The sequence below is a fragment of the Ambystoma mexicanum genome, chromosome 4q (genome assembly GCF_040938575.1).
Source record: "Ambystoma mexicanum isolate Mex_15411 chromosome 4q, UKY_AmexF1_1, whole genome shotgun sequence".
Taxonomy (NCBI): domain Eukaryota; kingdom Metazoa; phylum Chordata; class Amphibia; order Caudata; family Ambystomatidae; genus Ambystoma; species Ambystoma mexicanum.
In genome coordinates, this window is record NC_090928.1 from 868,402,975 (window position 1) to 868,423,619 (window position 20,645).

Consider the following 20,645-nt stretch of genomic DNA (forward strand, 5'->3'; position numbering starts at 1 on the left):
CCTTTTATTAGGGGGAATATGATCAGAAACTGCTACATTTAGGGACCCCTGCATATTTGTGGACCAGGTGCCGGTTGTGTCACTTCCATTAACATAGAGTGTGCACAAACTGAAGCAACATGGGATTACTCTGATCCTGTTTTTAGGTGAAACGTCTTTTACATAATAGGTTAACAAAATACAACACCGAGGGAAGAAAGGAATGCACATTCACTGTGGAAACGTGGCATATGAATGCTATACATGGGGGTTGGATGACCGGTGCAATACAATATACATTGTCTGGATTGAGGAAAATGTGTCAAAGATCACAAAACACAAGAACCCATTGAGGTTTTCTTAGCGATGCAATCCTCAAAAATCTTAAAATAGCTGCACGATAAAATCAGTCTATCACTGCTGCACTAATCTGGCTTATGAACAGCAGAAATCCAACACATCTTTTCAAAGTACTAGCATTCATTTTACACTAATGATCCTGAGAATATGAGACACTGTTGAAGGTCTTTTCACTCTGTGGCCAGATTCTCAAAGCTGTGTTTGGCAGAAGTGATGAGATGCGCAAACAGAGCGCTCCCACCGCTAATGCGGGCAAGGGGCTGGACAGCGCATCTTAGCGCCACCGATCAGCCTCTACTGAACTGTGCAGGTCGCCTTAGGGACTCTTTCAGCGCTCTTCCATTTGGGCTACTTTATGAGTAACTGTTACTGAGTATTTTGCAGAGCTTATCAAATCAATAAGCAGATTTATTAAGGAGAACCGTCCTTCAACTCACACTTAACGAACTGTGATGTATTAAGAGCCTACCAATAGAAAACACCAAAGATGGTTGGCATTCCATCTAGAGAAATAAACACATCTTCTAGTCATGTTAAGTCAGGAAATCACTGGAACTGGCCTTCTTCCTAAAGCAAGTAACTGCGCGAATAAAAACATTTTCCCTAAAAACAGTACGGACCCTTTACAGAGTGGCTGATGTCAACTATTATTTATTTATTTGATTTTTGCAATGTGCCGTGGGTCACCAATAGCAGTTTCAGAGCCTAGGAATGTTGGCTTTCAATTTGTTACTGTTAAATCTGTGCAAACCCACTGCCAAGTGGCGCTGTACAACAAAGCAGTTCAGATCTGAAAATCACAAATGTATAACCTGGCGGAATACCACAGATTTCACTTATACACCAGCCTGACAACAAGAACCAGGCCACATCATCTGAAAGAGAGACATGGTTTAGTTATCCTACATGCGGAAAAGGTGTTTGACCGGGTTAACTGGGAATATCTGTAAAAAAACACGATAAGACTGATTTTTGGAAGAAAGCAAATATTGAATGCTATGCTAAGTATGAATGGTGACCCTATAGAGATAATGCTCATTGTAGAGAGGTAGATGACAAGCATGTCTTCTACAATTCTTATGATTGAGCTTATACATGAAGTCCTGGTCACACCAGGTGGCGCTTCGATGTAAAACCTTTATTTGAGGAATACTGGGCTATATAAATGATGCATTCAGAAATTCCAGATAGGAATCTGAAACTTTAGCATTTACTGTCAAGCATGCTGATTTCAGTGTAAACTGCAGTTGATCACAAATGGGGAATAATTAGGCTCATCCTAACATAAGGAACATCAGACTTAAATGTGTTGAAGTGACAGAAAAATCTCCCAATACCTGTGGCAATTTTGTTTTTAAATATAATAAAAACACGACACAATCTGGCATATTTTGTCTGAAATGATCAATGTCTAGACCACTCATGGGCATATTTGATTCTCCCTCCCCAACACCAAGCCTTATTACCGGTTCAGGTTTGCTGAAGCGTTATATATGCTGCCAATAGCTCCAATTACAGGCTATTTGTTCCTCAATCGTGTAGAGGACTTGGCGATCTGGATAGAGATTCCGGATATGAACACAAAATGCTTCAACGACATGCGAAAGAAGGCGTTTGAAAATTGTATTCAATTTGGGGTGATGTGAGCGTATGCGTTATAATATATTAATATAATAGCATTGATTTCTTCTCAGCTATGCCTGTGAATTTATACATAATACATTTTAGATATTTTGAGCAGATTCAAGCCCAATCTGAGAAACCAAGAGCAATGGTGTATAAATACATTGCTATTCAAAGCTGCCTCTCATCGTAAAGTCATATGTGGGCATATTCAATCCTGTACTTCAATCCTGTACTTACATTTTTATGTACAAATTAATGTTATAACTAGATTTGGGATTTCTCGTTGTTATATATTATTTAAAAGAAATAGGGCAACGCAGAAGTATAAGTTATTTGTTTAAAACCAAAGGTTTAATTATCTGCATAGTACATGACATGTGGCCATATTAAAACTTATATTTCAGCTAAATCACACAGGCTTAATAAAAGTTATCATGATGGATGAAATATGTGTTTGCCATTTGTTAAAATGTGACCTGTATGCGGTCTGGTCCAGATTCTTTAATGCCTGAAAAACTATTGCTATTAAAATCTCTTTTGGGTAGTGCTCATTAAGGGAGTCACTTTGATGTCTACCGAGCCAAGCGAGTGGTAATTAGTCTAAGCAGCTTCAAAATGCCCCCGACAATTCCCTACCTTAGACTCAAAGAGGTTTTCATAAAAGGACCATAACACATTACTATTCACTTTATGGTGAGGAGTAATCACCCCACCTTCATTTCTTTATCTTTGAGTACCTTATTGCCCCATCAACCTAGGGTCATAGCTGGTTTCTCCACTTTCCCCATCTCCATAACACATAGACACTTCTCTACCAAGAAATGTCACCTCTCTTTTTCCCCTTTTGTCAGCCAGGATGGTATTGTTCCCCGAGGAGTCACATAGCTATTCGAACCCCAGCTGTATCTTCTCAATCACATCCAGGTCATGATTTAGGTGTGTAAGGGATTCCATTGCCTTTAGAAATACATCTTCCCCTAATAAACAGTTAAATGTCCCCTGGGAATTCTTGATTCATGTCTAAAAAAAACCTGACATATCCTCTCTTACAATTTCATGGAACGCCAGGTTTGTCAACCCCTCCTTCTTAAACCTGCAACCTCCCCTGATGTTAACATTCATCTGTGCATCTCTACTGGTCAAGAGTAGGGAGTGATCAGATACAGTTCTAGGAAGGATAGAAAACCACTTTATGTAGTGTGCCAATCGTTCTAACATTAATACTAGTCTATCCAAAAGGCTGCATCATGAACTAAAGAATAGAAGGTGTAGTGTTCTGGACCATTTTAAAGGCTTTCCACATTTCACTTAAATCAATATGTTTCATTGTGTTCCTGACCACCTGTGATGTTCTAGGAAACGTATCGGCTCCACATATTGACCAGTTCAAAGTTAGGCATACCCTAGTGTCTAATCCATACCCATATGAACTCAGAATCTACAAACTAAAGCAAATGGTCTGGCACCTTCTCATAAATTGTGACATCATTGTTAAGGCAGTAGATATTTACTAATGTGTAGTTGTGGCATTTTATGACACCTGAGACAAAATCAAGGTAAACCCCTGTGCTAGTGACCATTTTGTGTAAAGCGTACCAGTCTTCTGTGGACCAGTATAGTCACACTCTAGTGTGACGAAATAGAAGAAAAGCATCTAGGTTCACCCCATTTTCTGCCTAGACCTGCATGACTAGTACTTGCCAAGTTCGCCTCTTCAAGCAATGTCACAGTGTAACCCCATTTTTCTGGGTTAGCAAATATCTTTTTTTACTTAATATTGTGCTGCAAGTAATCACATTAATCTAGAGCTTCCCACCTCACTGGTTCTTATACACCTTACCATCTGCTATACTGCATACCAATCCCCAGTAGTTACATGCTTACCCCTGTTTTCATGTACATTTTAACAGGTATGAGCGCATTGTAAACTGAACACACACACACACACACACACACACACACACACACCCCTCCCCCCGGCGCCCCCCCACCCCACCCAACCCACCCTTCAGCCCCCCCCTTCCCCACCGACTCTCCTTCATTCCAAGTGAAATTCAAAACTACAACAACCTCACCACATTCCACCATAGTATTCTGGGAATTAATGGAAATCCCCAGTGATACCAGAGTATATTTCGCATAGCAATCACTGACAACCCCGATTCGACAACTGAACAACAGCACTCCACCCATTTAGTCAAAGGTCAGTCCAAGCACTGACAGCAAAAGGTTCCAGGTCACAATAACCCACAATGATTGACAATGCAATTTAAATGTTAAATGCAATGGGTTGACTGGAGCATTCATGGTTCATATTCAATCCCCAATTACTGGGAAATGCTCACCCCTAACATATACAGCCAGTTGTTCACCATAGTGACCAACTTAAGAATACAGAAGTGTGATACAACAAATCAATGGCACAGCATGCCGTCCAGAGGGTCTTTCTTGATGTTGAATTTACAAAGTCCAAATCTTTTTCCATAAGCTTGAAAAGGGACCTATTATGGTAGTTATGGTTAAACTTCACTGGAAGAGTTTGGAATATCCAATTGCCCTGTCATGGAGAGCCTTCTTCCCCTAAAGAAGGTCTTTTGTAGCAGACTGTAATCAGGAAGTTTGGAACCTCAAATGATTTGTAGGAGAACCTCACCAATGTCTCATATGTCTTATGGATCAAGTCACAGTCCCTTTAATTGAAACATAAAGGTGTGGGCAGACATCCAGTAGCAGAGCGGGGGGCTCTGTGAGCAAGGTAAACTCTCCACCTCAATATATTGAGAACATACCCTCTCCTTCAAAATAATCAACATTGGGCCAGTTGCCTAGAGCTTTGCAATGCCCAAAGCCTTGATGTTATTGCTCCTTCACCTGTTCTCCGGCTCTTTTTTGTGGATCTTGACTACAGCAATGCCGCTTTGAATTTTGTGGCCTCTTATACTTTGCAAAGTGTATCCTCCGTTGTCCCAATACTCTATTCTGCCTCAGCCATTCTGTTGCAGTTTCTCGATTCCTTTCATTGGAAATTACCATTTTGGCTGTCAATGCATCCAACATCTGACCAATGGCAAACATGCTCTTGTGGTGTTCCAGGATCATTGTTTTCAGGCTGCAAGAATGAGGACTCGTGTTCTGATACAGTCCTTCATCCCAGATTCCTCTTGTTCCTAAATGCTGTAATAATAGGTGTTTTTACTACCCAGTTCAATGGCACTCCATTTATTGACCTCAGAAAGATGAAAGGCTGAGTTGAACCAGCTCATAGGTGCACAGCAATAAGAAAAGGAAAGCACCTTCAGGTTACTTTTGTGCCAGCCACCCCATTTCGGTGGATTGGTCACTCAGTATCAGAGGGGAAACAGATCAGCATTACACAGACAATACGCTGAAGGCACTTACACAGGTTCCAGACACAGTAGATACTATGGTACTCAACAGAACCTCCTGTGAAGCTTAGTGGCACTGTGGTTTGCAATACATAATGGAAGCTCAAGCAGGAGGTGCCAACACCTCAACCTAATCTCTCAGCCCTATGCTGGGCTCTCTCAAGCTAGATGTTGGGCAGCACGTCAACCCGTCTAAGCCCCCTTCACCTGTGCACCCTTGGTGCAGGCTGTTTCATGCACTGGGACTAGTGGAACAAGCACATGCCGGGACACTTTTGGGTTCACTGTAGGTTGCAGGCCTTAACTGTTCAGCACAGTGTTGTTTACAAAGACTGATAACATTTAGCACTTGTTCTCCGTGTGATATGATAGCTTTAGTGTTTGCAGCTCTGGTGCACCGTCTAGGAATGGGGGTTGCTTGCTGTACTGTGGTAGTTCCCCTCCTGGGCTGGCTTGGATTTGCTCGTTTTTGCCTTGGCTGAGGTGTTCATACGTCTGATGTGCTGTCCACAGATGGTGACCCATGTAACTTTCTGTTCTTCTCTATCCATTACTCGGTGGTACCCCAGTTGAGCCACATCCACGCGTAAAAATGGCTGCTTTTCTTTTCTGGAACACACATCACCTTTTGCACTGCCACAGTGCAGCAGCGTTTGGCATGAGCTGCTTTGCAAGGGATTCCAATCAGATGTGGCCTCTCTAAATTTCTTTAGTCTATTGCACAGACTTTGATATGATATGACATTATATGAAATTTATAACGTGCCCATACACAAGTGTTTCAAGGCGCGACGAGGCAAGTGAGGGGAAACAAAGGGAGGACAAGACAACCATCTTACTAGGCCTAGTGACATTGAGATTGTGCAAGTGCATGGGAGGGAGAATAGGAGAAGTGGCAGGAGAAGGGGAGGAGGAGCAAGTGCAAGACAGGATAAAACATAATAAAGCAAGAAGTGAGACACAGGATGAAGATATTAAAAAACAAGTAGTTCGGCCAGCAGGTGGCAGTGCAAGGGTAAGTGCAGACAACAAGTGTCTTATAAGTACAGGTAAGGGGACTGTAGGGTTGCAGATACAGACCCAAGTGCAGGATTTCCATGAGGCAGTGCAGGTGTGCAAGTGGAATGGCAGGGACCTGGGCCCAACTTCAGAGGGTAGCCAGGTGACCAGTGCAGTATCAGACTGGTGATCAGCAGGGAAGAGGAAGAGAGAAGGCAGAAGCAAAGAGGAAAGTCTTGAGTTGCTTCCGGAAATGGAGATGGTTCTCCTCAAGTTTCAGAAAGGCACAGAGGCTGTTCCAGGGGGAGGCGCCATCCGAAGAGAGAGATCTGCCCCCAACTTGTTGCTTGGAAAAGTGACTGACCCTCAAGACGTTGGAGGTGGAGGAGTGAAGAGCTCAAGTAGGACGATACTTCCAAAGAGAGAGTTGGAGGTATTGCGGACCCAGTCCCCAAAAGGCCTTGTGGATAATGCAAAGGGTCAGATTTTGATCCTTGCAGCCACTGGGAGTCAATGGAGAGATCTCAGGGCTGGAGAGATACGACCCCTGGGCTTAAGGCCAAGGACAAGTCTCGCAGTCCTGTTCTGGATGAGTTGCAGAGGACGGAGAGTAGAGGCAGGCAGATTTAAAAAGAGGCTGTTGCAGTAGTCAAGCCTAGAGAGAAGCAGAGCTCTGGAGAGAGAGCTTTAGGGGGAAGGAGAGGAAAGGAAGAATATCTCAGAGGAGGTTCAGTTGGAAGTTTGACTTCTTGGAGATGTCGGAGATGTGAGGAGAAAAGTAGAGTGTGGACTCGAAGATGACCCTGAGGTTCTTAGCCTGACAGGTGGGAGCAGGAAGAGAGCCATCGGAGGCTGGCCAGAGTGTGGCAGGAACAAGAGGTGCAGGTGTGGCAATGAGGAGGATCTCCGTCTTACTGGCATTCAGGCAGAGATCATTGGTGGTACACCACTCCTTCTTTGCAGACAGACAATCCGGGATGAGAGAAGGAGAAGAGGCAGAAGAGGGGAGCCTGAACGCGAGCAGAGTGTCATCCGCATAGCACTGGGAGTTGGGGCAGAGAGCAGCAATGCAGTGGGTGAGAAGTGCCAGGTATTGGGCAAACAACCAGGAAGAAAAGTTACACCTCAGGGGAAAGCCACAGGTGGAGAGAGAGATATAGAGGAGAGGAAGGACCCAAATTGGACCTGGGAGGGTCGGTCCGAGAGGGAAGAAGTCAGCCAATCCAGAGCCTGATCAGTGATACCCAGGTTATCACGGAGCCGGTTGAGCACGATGGCATGATTGACCGTGTCGAAGGCAGAAGAGAGATCAAGTAGGATGAGGACAGAGGGGAGATTAGATCAAGGTTAGAGAGTGGGTCTTCACAGATGTTCATGAGAGCAGTTTCCATGCTTCTGGCTGCTCTGAAGCCAGACAGAAGGTCATGGAGACAACCAATTCAGTGTGAAGATTAAACTGGGAGATGGCAAGCTTTTCCAGGAGTTTGCCCAGGAACGGAGTGATGGGGATCGGGCTCTAAATAGCCGGAAGGGATGGGTCGGCTGAGGGCTTCTTGAGAAAAGGGTGCACAATGAGTGCTTCAGGGGGGAAGGGAAGGTCCCAGTGGTGAAAGAGTGGTTACAGAAGTTGGCCAAGGCTGGAGCGAGGGTGTCATTGTTGTCCTTGATGGTTTTGGAAGAACCTGTTTTGACAAGGTTTTGATAGATCAGACTTGTCTAGAAACCTCATCAGAGGTGAAGATAGGAAAGGCAGAGAAGGGAGGAAGGGTGGCCGCAGGGGGGCCAGAGGAAGAGGAGAGAGTGGAGGCAGAAGCAGGAGAGGACGAAAGGTTGGACAGACTGTCCTGGGTTTTAGAGATAAGCCAGGGCCACACAAACAGCCTGGGAGGGGACAGGAGAGGTAGAGACTGCGGCAGGATTGGCCAGCTCCTCGCAGATTTTAAAGAGTTCGGCTGAATTGTTAGATGCTGCAGAAATGCGGGCCTGGATGTGAGCTCTATTCTTAGTGAGGAAAGAGAGTCGGTATTGCCTTTGGAGCAGGTGGTAGGCCAGTTTGTCAGAGGATTTACAAGATGCCAAGCATTTCCTCCCAGCCACCCTACAATTGTGTTTAAAGGTGACGAGGTCTGAGTCGTACCAGGAGTTGCATTTGATTTTAGGCTTCATGCAGATCCTCATGACAGGGGCAACTACATCGAGAGTATCAGAGATAGCAGAGTGGAGCAGGGAAAGGGCTGTGCCAGTGTGTGAGTCAGCCACAGGTGCAGGAGGGAGAGAGAAAGATGCAGCAAAGGCCTCAACTGACACACGCTTCATGAGTCGAATGACTGGGAAGGTGGGTGGCAGTGTGGGGTTTGGCTTGGCCTGAGGGGTTGAGAGATTATATAGGATTTGGCACGCGTCTTACTCCAGTCAAAAAATATGAAGGTGTTAGTATGTATGTCTATCAAGCCAAAGGGGATCTATCTTTTACACAAAAGGCAGTTGTCTGAGGAAAATGGTGACCTCCAGGTTCACTAAATACCACACAATCTCAGAGATATAGCACTTCTTGGCTCTACTCGCAGTCTCAGGAATATAGCACACCAGTGATCTGTCCTTCAGGTCACAGTCACAGGGACATAAAGCCTGCTCCTTCTTTGTTACAGGTCCTCTTCACTTGGGCAAGCCTTCATCGCTATTTGTAATTCACACCATAAGGATAGTGTCTGGCACATTGCTTCGTGATGCAGGGTTGTAGTGACCCGTTTCACTATGAGGGTTAGGGTGCTCTCACTCACTCAGCCCTCAGACCCTCTGTTTACTAGAAAAAAGGATATAGTTTCCTTTCCACTATATTTGTTCTCTTGCCCTTTCCTCTTCCTGATAAGAGATAGAGTAACTGTCACAGCCTTGATCTTCTTCCAATCAGGGCTATAGTGCCCTTCTCTTTCTTCTTCCATATAAGGGATATTTTACCCTTCCCATTTTAAGGGGATATGTGCCCTACTCACATGTGAGGGATACAGTGCCCTTCACACCTGCAATTACCACAGATTCTGCGGGTCCAGGAGATCCAGCTTCCAAAACCTCCCCCTATCTAGGTCCACTGTCTGGATGCCAGTCTTTCCCGGTGGCACAAGGTTTTCAAGACTTGGTCCCTCCTGGATCTCAGCACTTCCTTCAGCATTCCGACCACCTCTGCCGCTGCTTCTCATGCATGTATGCTCTGCTTCCACTGCTTGCTTTGGCTCCTTAGCTCTCCAAAGCAATCTTCACTAGTCCTTCCCCTTTTCTATATTTGGGAAACAGAGCTTTTTTTATGCACCCCGAGCTAGGTACTGGATCTCTGACTGGCTGTGCTGGTCAATGTTCCATAGCCTCAATCTTAATAGGTGCTGGATCTCTGACTGGCTGTGCTGGTCAATGTTCCATTGTCTCAATCGTACTAGGTGCTGGATCTCTGACTGGCTGTGCTGGTCAATGTTCCATTGCCTCAATCGTACTAGGTGCTGGATCTCTGACTGGCTGTGCTGGTTAATGTTCCATAGCCTCAATCTTACTAGGTGCTGGATCGATCTCTGACTGGCTGTGCTGGTCAATGTTCCATAGCCTCAATCTTACTTGATGCTGGATCTCTGACTGGCTGTGCTAGTCAATTATCCCATAGCCTCAATCTTACTAGGGGCTGGATCTCTGACTGGCTATGCTAGTCAATGTCCCATAGCCTCAATCTTACTAGCTATAATGCTTTGTACTCCATAACAAGTATTTTCTGGAAAAGGCTGCCGCTTCTTCCCCAAGGCTTCCCCAATGCGGCGTTGGAAGCAGATATTGGAGTGGTCAGTCTCAAACAGGATGCGTGATAGTCTGGTTAACTATGCCTGGAAAACTTTGGAAAACAGTAACTTGATCAATTTAGCCTGCAAGGAGCAGTTCTCCACATATGTCCATTCAAAGTAGGGGTGGGCGTGAAACGAGAACTGCAAAGTCTCGATCTGGAAAGTATGATAGAAACCAACCACATAGGATACACATTTCACTCAGAGAGTCTGACCAACATAAAGAAGAAACAGAAGCACATGAAAATGAGAGCCAGGGTGATTGCATTGAAACAATCTGCATACCTTCCGTAGGGTGATATTTAGAAGGCAGAGTTTCTTCAACAGTACTATTTGAGAACTCTGACCAGACTGCAATGTCAGCGTTTATTAGCCCTGGCCTAGTGCGACACATTGCCCTGGATAGTAATGTAGAATGCTGGACATTTTCTTCTGATACAAGGTGTCGCAGTTTTCAAGGGGTCATTAAAGATTTTCAACCCTTTCGCATTGATATTCCCTGTATACAGGTAACAGAAGGCTTTGCGTCTAGATAGCGGATTGGCCAAAGAGGGTTTGTCACCAGTTTTACTTTTTTAGCGACTGGGAGATGCAAATGACAAGGTGTGTGGCTAGCTTTCTAAAAGCAGCCCGGAAGATTAGAACTAAAACACTATACCGGATAGGTCCCACGACTTGGGTAGGGCGGAGTTATGAGATTATTGTGAGAGTACCAACTTAAAAGATGTGTCTGGTTTTATATTGCTGTTAAGCAGTTTAGTTTACTTATTTGCATTTTGAATTTTACGTGATACTGGATTTTTGCACTTATGGCAAGACTATGATGATTTTGTTTTTTATCTCTGTGCACTTTAACTTGTAATTAGAACATGATGATACTGTACTCATTTCATCTTGATTTTATTGTGCATTATATCTGGTGTTTGTTGCATTGTTCTTCTATCACAAAAGGCTCTTGGAGTCAACAGTGGTAAATTAACTTTCAACTCAAGGTCAGAGGGAGGAGGGCTTTGAGAGGCTGGTAACCACAGTGAATATCTGATTTTTGGAGGGATCCCCGGCTGCTGCTGAGGGTGGCATAAGTGTGTTTTATGTGTAAAATATGATGCTTAATGAGGGGCGAGTTTCTCCACTGAGGTTTCCTGGCTGAGTGGGTTGTACAAATCGTGGGTGCCAGTTGTTATTCCTTTGCCTCAGTAGCTCCTGGTGTGTCTCACCTCTTGGACCTGGGGAACAGTGAAAGTGCTCCCATTGTACAAATCGTGGGTGCCAGTTTGTATTGCCTTGACTCTCTAGTTCCTGGTGCGCCTCGCCTCTTGGCCCTGGTGAACAGTGAAAGGGCTCCCATTGTACACATCGTGGGTGCCAGATGTATTGCTTCGCCTCACTGGTTCCTGGTGCGCCTCGCCTCTTGGCACTGGGGAACAGTGAAAATGATCCCATTTAACTCAATGGGGCTTGTCCCTGCTAAGTGTGCTGATTCTTACTAGCAGTCTGTTAGGGTCTGGAAGGTCTGTCTTGATTGATAACACTGCTGATAGGGAATGTGACCCAATGAAATCAATGTATTATCCCAGATCATCTACTTTTCACGAATCCCTGATCACCAGGTTCCGATTCTGTGGGAGGTACAGTGTTCTCTGAGATGCGGTCATGACCCAGACTCCAGCTGCACTTCTGGGTGTTCCGCCCCCTCAGCCAGTGTGGGTCAGGTGGCAGGTCACTAAGCATGAAGTTCTCATTGGGTAGCATTGCGACCATGGCATACAACATCCAACTGCACGTTTTTGCATCGGCTGCCTCAGTCTTTCGCCAATGTATATTGTAATTTAGGACGGCCAAGATCCAGTAAAAATTGAATATTTTGTAGGCTACAAGCAACAAGGTCAGGTGTCCCATTAGGAATGGCCAGCTTGATCGCTGCGCTCTATCGCCTACCAATGGTCAACTCCTCTAGCGTGATTAAGGGCCTGGCGTGTCATTATATTGGGGGCCGGAGGGATTCTAACCAATTCTTTATAAGTAGTCAAACCCATATAACCCATAGTAGTTATGGGTTATACAGGTTTAAATGGCCAGCGCCTCAGAAAGAGGCCATTCATCTACTCTTGCATAACTGTACCATGGAAACACCATCTTCTTATACAGGAGGAGCCGTAAAGCCGAGAATCTTGCCGTTTACGGGCAATGCACATTAAACGGCCTTACTATGAATATGGCGGTGAGGATAGCAAACAGCAGCAATGGAATTATCACCATTTCCACCACACGCCATAAAATGGAATTGGTGGTAAGTATGAGGCTATACCTGCTGCACATGGGAGAAGGTATCACACCCAGGAAATAGTGAGAATTGTCCCCAATGCATGCTCCAAACCCCAAGTGTATCCCTAGGGAGCTTGAAAACCGCCATCCAACCACTCGCAATGTGGTGGATTTACAGACAACACTAGTGGCAGCAATGGTAAACTAGTTGACAGTATTTTATTCGTAATGAGGAATAAACTGTATTAAAATCATATTTCAATGCGTATTAAAACGCATCGGCATGGGCTGATGTCGGGAGCCTGTACTGTGTTTGATCTCCAGCATACGCACACATAAAAACAATGATTGACAGAAGACAGATGGGCTTCTACTAGGGGCTCTGAGATGTCTCACTTGTGCTCCTTGATGTGGCAGCTTAAAAATATCAATAAAGTGAATATTGAAACTAAGGACAAAATAATTACCACACAGAATTGCTGGAGTGGTTGTTCGTCATATTCAGATTGTCTCTTCCTTTTTAAATTGTTAGAAATGGCAACCACCTCAGGGCTTACATCTTTGCCCCGTTGTCCAAAGCTCTCCAATGACCTGCCAATTGGAAAAAAACCTTCATGAACGATCAACAGTCTCAAGACAAATAAACACATAGCAATCTAAATGAACATTGATCAGCGCTATGTTCAAGGTATGTAAGTGAACTAAGGTTGAAACATTGCGCCTCGTTACAAGTTGGGTGGTGCGGGTAAAATGCAGCCGGATTACTGTATACTGCTTCATTACTGCACTGCCCAACTATGACTTTTGCAGAAAGTTGGAGGATGCACCCCCAGCTCTGAGCTTCAGGTAAATACACCGACCTTCGGCCATGTTTCAGCAGAATTACTGCTGTGGCAATTCCACCGAAATGCCCCATTTAGTTCTATGGACTAAAATAAATGGGGCCTAGCACTGCCACCGCCTCTAGTAATCTGGCAGTGATACCGCTGGACCAAGTGGCGGTAATGGTAATTCCGTTAGGTAGTGTATCGGTGGATTTACTGCCACAATACCACCAAACTTATGATGAGGCCGCAACATTTGCCAGCTAAAAGTACGATATTGACTTCTTATGCATTATGAACAATGGCTCACTGGCACAAGTAGCCCTGTACTAAGTCAGATGCTTCTTCCGGGCTATACTATGGGCCTCATTACACGGAAGGCGGTAAGGGTTAACGGTCACTGGTAATGGTACCAGTGACCGTTAACCCTTACCGCCTTACTACGAGGTCCCTTTGCGGGACCCGACATTAACGGCTGGTGTAGACCAGCTGTTAAAGTAGGGACCCGCAAAGGGACCAGGGTGCTAATTACAGTCCTGCAATTTGCGGTACCGTAATTAGCACCTTCCCCATTCCCATTATGCCCTATGGGGCAAAAATGGGAATGGGGAGGGGCAATGGAGGAAGGGGGAATTACCGCCCCGCCAACCTTGGAATAGGGCGGTTATTCCCCTTTCCTCCAAGGTGGTGCCGGTAATTTACCGGCATGGACCAAGGTGCTAATAGCACCTTCGTCCACCGCCTACCGTGTAATGAGGCCCTATATCAACTGAACATTGCTAAACATACATGACCAGTGGTTTGGCTATAATTTGGTATCCCAGTTGGCACTCTTCCCCAGGTGCCTGTGCCTTGATTTGCAGCTTTCTCAGTGACATGTTCCTAAACATCTATCTTACACTTGATCTGTCATTGCCATGGTAACGGATGCCCCATCAAAGCATTGCATGGATATCATGGATTTCAACACCTGGGCAAAGGAACCCATTCCAGCGGATGCTGGCAACTTCTTTATCAATAAGCAAGACATATGCTTAGCCTAACTAGTAATTTAATATGTTGTCTTTTCTCTAGAGATCATCACGCTGAGATGTTGCCCGCCATTTACTGTGGATAGACCATACACGCTTTGGGTCTTCCATCAAATGCATCCCTTTGATTCTGCTCACTACAATGCAGAAATCTTGCACTTTGACCAGACCAGGTATCGGACTCACCTCTAGTATCACATCAGCTACTACTGCCTCAGGATAATTCCAAAAAAATTCTTTCTAAGGCACTCCTCAGGTTTTAAATGGCTGGACGTGACCCATTTGTGTTCCAGCCATCTCCTCTAAAATCCTATTCAAAGTATAAGAACAAAAAAAACCTGGAGAACATCATCCAGAATCTTGCTTAAAAAAATGTGGAAAAACTATTGTCCACTAAACTGACAGAATAGGCTGGCCCGCATGTACAGAGGAAGCAATGTGTGAATGAACACAGCATATTAACCTCAATAAATGACCAGCAGGAACAGTTCTGCCATTGACAAAAGTACTGATCTATTCAATTCAGGTGCTGTTATTATATCTTTCAAGGACATTTGCAATGTGTCAGCTTCACTCATCAGTTAAAAGCTTGACACTACTAGAAAAGAAACCATTAAGTCTCCCAGCCAGGTTGTCCTTGTCTCATGCCAGTGGCCATCTTGTACAGAAGTCATTTCCACAAAAAAAGAACAACATCCTTGCTCTTTTGGCTCATTGTGCGAAGACTGCTACACCGAACTTTCACTCGTTCAACAATTGCACCGACTTTACAGGTTTTACCAACTGCTCCCTAACCACTGGCACCGCTCTAAAATAATACGATATTCACAATATTAACCCCACTGCATGAAACCAAACCGTAAACATCTCTAAACTTTAACATTTAGGCAAATATTCAAGCGAAATCCAGGGAGGGCAGACATAACATGCTCATCCTTTGGATCCCAGTGACAGAGATGTCCACCCAAGCAGTACACAGGAATCATCACTCGGGTCCTTCATGCCTGACATACGGCAGACAGTATGTTGCAGTGGCGTTACTGTCAGTCATGTCCTCGTGCTACAGCATTTGTAAACAGGCTCCACTTTGCAGCGCAATTCACAACAGATGAATATCTTTCCTTCCAGATCGGCACCATCTCATTTCCCTACCACACTGTTTTAAATAATCCAATGCTCTTCCACCAGATGTAATAATTGTCCCCCTGCCCTATGCTGACAACACACCCAAACAATGTTCACAGTGCATGGTGACTGTGTGACCACAACACTTCTCCTGTAGGCAGTCAGTGACTACACGTTAGCAAGCTTAAAAACACAGAGGACAACAAAATGTTTTTTTAGTCTACAGATGTGTGACCTACTATGAGTCTGGGTAGTATTAGTTCCATTGGTTAAAACCCTGACTTTTTTCCTTCATGTCCCCAGTCCCTACCTTGATGTCTGCGTCTCAAATTAGCCGTTTCACCTAAAAATGTCATCTAATTGTCTTCGTCTTTTGACTTCTGCCAAGAACGCAGGGTTTCATCACCAGCTAATTGCAAGAGATTGGACTACTCTAGTGAAGTAGGTCTCCTATGCAGCTTTCAAAATATTCAAAGCACATTGGCATGCCTCACAATGGTTCCACGTCACCTATTCTTGCTGACTAGTCAAATACATGTTAAGGTACTCTGAGACTCCTTACAGCCCTGGAGAACTTTTTGGGGTATTAACACTGCCATAAAGAGTGGCATACTTAATGCCCTGCACAGTGAAGTGCATGAGCCACACCCAGGGTTAGCAGCTGCCCAGACCCTGGCACATGTGCAACACTGTACATGGTTTTAGGGAGACCTAAGAGCCAGTGTTGTGATGTCAAAGCCTTCAATGTGCTCCGTGGGTGCGGCCAGTTCAGTACAAAGGCTTCATACCCCCCTTCATTTCCCTTCCTATCTCAGGGCATGGGTGAGGTCAGAATTCTGACCCCGCCCCAGGACAGATTCTAGAGAAGTCAGAGGGAGGGCTGAAGGGAGGCTCCTGAACCCCACCTTGCTGGTGTTGTTGTCCCTGGTGCTGTGGAATCCAGTAGGAGGCGGACCGCATCATAGCCATGCACAAGACAAGTGAAGTGTGAAAAACAACCAAAAAAATGAATGTGTATACCTTCATGCATGTTTGTGTAAATGTATGTGTGTGTGTGTGTGCGTGTGTTTGTTGGTATAAGTATATGAGTAAGAGTGTGTGTCTGTGTGGTGTTTCCATGTTGCACACCAGGACCCCTACCCAGCCAACATTACGTGTGCTGGACTGGGGTGAGGAGTCCTGCCAATGATCATGGAAATAATTTTATAGGACAATATTGGAATTAATGAGCACTGCAGAATTAACAGGTTTTACAGTGATACAACTGGCATATTTGAGGTCCGACTAGCATGAATATGTTTTACAGTAGCAAACTTGGCACATTTCAGCACAGCCAGTTGGAAAAGGTTTTGCATGTTTTGCAGTGGTAATACTAGCATATTATTGGCACAGCCATCATTAAAACATTTACAGTGGCAAAACTGCCATATATTGGACACATCTAGCATAAGTGAGTCCCTACAATAGCCAAACTGGAAAATATTTGTCACAGCATAGCCAGCATCAAAATGATACCTTAGAATGGGAATACTGGAATGTATTTTTGGCACATAAATCCTGAAACTGTTTGACAGTGGCAAAAGTGGTTTACAAAACATACATCTCGGGATACTGATTAGGCAGTAGACTTATGGTCCTCACCACACAGTATATGCCCGGTGCACATGGAGGCTTCACAGCAGACATAAAGGTGCTAATGCATGCTCTGAACATCATTACCCAGTGTCCCGAGGGTGACATCATGGCAGCCATGTAAATAAATGAAACTGTTGCAATCATGGCCATGTGGCCATCATTTCTGACATGGCTTTTATTTATTTATTTTTTTTTTAAATTATTTTTATTTGTATTTAATCAAGAGATTTTTACAAAGTTTGAGGTTTCTGTCTGTGTCTGTGAGCGTGGCGAAAATAAGAAAGGAAAGAAGATGAGAAAATGAGAACAGCTCTCTAAAAATGTGCCTTTATCGGCCAGTCTATGGCTTCCAAGATTTTGTAGGATGCTATTTGCCATGATGTTTTGTCGCCTCCAATCAAACGAGACCAACATATTTCTTCGTCCTCTATGATGAAATCTGAGAAGGTTGCTTTTAAGTATCTTCTTCTTATATGTTGGTTTGAGGCACATTTTAGGAGCAAGTGGCGGATTGTTTCCTTTTCTTGTGTCTCACAAAATCGACAACTGTTGTTCTCCGACTGGCCTCTAATTGACAGGATCTCATTTGTCTGCAAGACATTTAAACGGGCTCTCATCAGCATGTCTCTCCCTTTCCTGGATGGAAACTTCTTTATATATTCCTGGAGTTCATTGAGTTTTTTCGTGGTTGGCGGCAGGTGTAAGGTTAGTTTATTTTTTCCTGCTGTCTCCAGGGTGCTTATCCAGTCGAGTTCTTTGATTTTGGTAAAGGTTCTCTTTGGGTACTTTATTAGTTGTTCTTCGTCTGCATTGACCTGTTCTAGCAAGCTGAAGTTTTCTTCTTTCCATTTTTTGAGGGTTTTGCTTGTATTCCTTTCTATTTCGAGGTTGATGAGAAAGTATATTGATGGTGGTTCAGCCATCCGGCATTTCCTGAACAGTCTTAGAGACGATTGTGAGACTGAACTTCTGAGAGAGGGTAGACTAAGCTCTCGTCGAATTGAGGCTATTGGGGTCGAGTTTGGGAGACTGAGGACTTTTCGCCAAAACTTTGCCTCAATTTTTGTCCAAATGGATCGTGGTAAGTTCATCATAGCATCTCCCCCATATGTTAGTGTCGGCATCACCTTTTTCTTGTAGTATTCTAGCACAGGGATAAGTGAGAATCTTCCAAACTTTTTGTCTATGGCCCTAGCTTGGGCTGCCAATTTGTTGGCTTTGGACATCAGGACCGATTGCATGGCTTTGTCTTGCGAAGAGGAGTCTAGGGTTACTCCTAGGTATTTGAAGTTAAACACTCGCTCGATCAGTGATCCTTCCAAAGTTAGTTTCAGTTTTTCTGTTTTCCTGGTCGCTTTTTCCAGTACTAAGAATTTTGTTTTCTTTGCGTTTATTTCCAGTTTGTTTTCTTGCATATACCCTTGGAGCTTTGTCAGTTGACGCTGCAGACCAATCGGTGTATGATCCATTAGGACCAGGTCGTCTGCATAAAGCAAACGTGTTATCGGGGTTTTGCATATTTTTGGGGGAAATGCTCTAATTGTTGGGTCCTTGTTTTGGATGTCTCCAATGAATGCCAGAAACAGGGCCGGGGCCAGCGGGCACCCCTGCTTCACTCCTCTCGCTGTTGGGATGGGTGCTGATAACAGGCCGTTTTGATCAAGTCGGATGCGTATTGAGGTGTCGGTGTATAGTGCTTTGATCGGGTTTAATATAGACGGTGGACATTCCCAGGTCTCAAGTTTGGACCATAGGCGGGCCCTGTCTATCCGATCGAATGCTTGTGTCAGATCGATGAACGCCACAAAGATTCTCGTTCCTCCTTCCAGTACTCTGTTTTTCAGCACGTTTAGCATTAGAATGTTGGCTGTCGTGCCCAGATTTCTTTTGAATCCTGTTTGGAGTGGGTCGTTACAGGGTGATTCCTCCATCCAGATCTTGAAGCGATCGAGAAGCATTGAACCAAACACTTTGCCTATGACGTCCAGGAGCGCAATCGGTCTGTAATTTTTCGGGTCCTTTTTGTCTCCTTTCTTGAATATTGGAACGATTGTTGCTTGTTTCCATGAGGGTGGTATCGTTTTTAAGTTGCAACTTCTGCCAAAGATTTTGCTTAGCAGGCTTGGCCACTCATTTTCAAGTGTTTTTAGATCAGAGTTCGTGATCCCGTCGGGTCCTGGGGCGTGGGAGTTTTTTAAGCCTCTGATTTTCATTTGGATTTCCTGTGGATCGTCTATGATTATCCATGGCTCCGGAGACATTCCGACCTGTAGTTTTAAGTTGGAACTTGGTGCCTGGTACATAGTAGTGTAATGTTTTGTCCAAGTAGTTTCCCCGATCTCGTTTATGATTGTATTTTCTTGGGTTTCGTTAGCCGCTCTCAAGATTTTCCAAAATTCTTTTGTGTTCTTGCCACTTATCGCTTTTAGAATGCTTTCAGCATCTTGTTGGTAGAGAGACAGTCTGTGGCCTTTTACCCATGCTTTGTATAGTTTGGTTTCCGCTTCTGCCGCTCTCACAGCCCCTGGAGATCCTGAAGATTTTGCTTTGCGTTGTATTTTTCGCAATGCCCGACGTTTCTCCACCAGTGTTAGGTCGTACACGTGTCTTGGGGGATTTTCACTGTTTGTTTTTGTTTTACGAGTCTTCTTAAACTTCGTCAGGAATGGCGTATAATCTGTAGTATTTTTGCCCAAGTGGTTTGGCATTGAGCTGAATCCTTTTTCTATTTCCTTGATGGCCTCAGTTGTAAGGTATAGACGGTTTCCCTTCGTGTTGGCTATGACTTGGTGCTCAACGTACTCGTTCTGTGGCCTTATTGACATCCAGGTTGTTGACAGGGGGTTGTGGTCACTGGCTGTGACTCTTGTAATTTCAAAATCTTTCGTTATTGCCAGTAATGGTTCAGTGACGTAGATGTAGTCTATTGTACCTGCCAGTTCCTTCCTTTCCCATGATGGCGGGCGATTTGGGTCTGGAAATGCTTCGTGCAAATTGTGAAGGTTTCTTGAATTCATCAATTTGACCCATAGGTTGCCGCGTTGTTTGCCTGTTGAGTTGTGGCCTAGGTCCGCCACTCTTTCTTCCGAGCTCATACACGTAGCGTTCAGGTCACCGCAAATGAGGAAGTATTTTACCAGGTGTTCCGATAGTGCCTCATCTATCGCGTCCTCCATTTTTTCTATGTAGGCGGTAGGCTCTATGCTTGCGGGGTTCCAGTAGGTATTTGCTACGATTAAGGTGACTTTCTCGTAGGCGTTTTTAACGGTGCTCCACCGTCTCCATGCCGCCTTAACCATCAGGATCATTTGGTTGCTGATCAATGTTTCTTCTGGTTTGATCCCTGAGTCTTTTTTGGTTGCGATCAGTAAGCCCGACGAAGGTCTTCCTCGACTTCCTTGTTTGGCTGGTGCAAGGATGACTTCGAACCCCCCTATTGCAGGGGGTTCAGTCAGCCAGGTTTCTTGGAGGAATAGAAGATCGTATGATCCCAGGTCCATGTCTTTTGGAGACAGTAGGTGGATGTGTCCTCTCGTGTTCCACGAGCACATTTTTAGTTCGCACTTTAAGGGGGTCGCGCGACGTCTGTCATGT

The 20,645-nt window shown here is 44.6% G+C and overlaps 1 protein-coding gene across 1 annotated transcript in view; it reads right to left on the reverse strand.

Annotated features, from left to right (window-relative positions):
- The window catches only part of EPAS1 (endothelial PAS domain protein 1), a 434,103-nt gene that overhangs the window by 8,285 nt on the left and 405,173 nt on the right, over positions 1–20,645 (reverse strand). Inside the window, exon 13 of the mRNA XM_069608443.1 lies at positions 12,904–13,027. Coding sequence (XP_069464544.1) covers positions 12,904–13,027 — 124 coding nt within the window. The remainder of the gene's footprint in view (positions 1–12,903; positions 13,028–20,645) is intronic.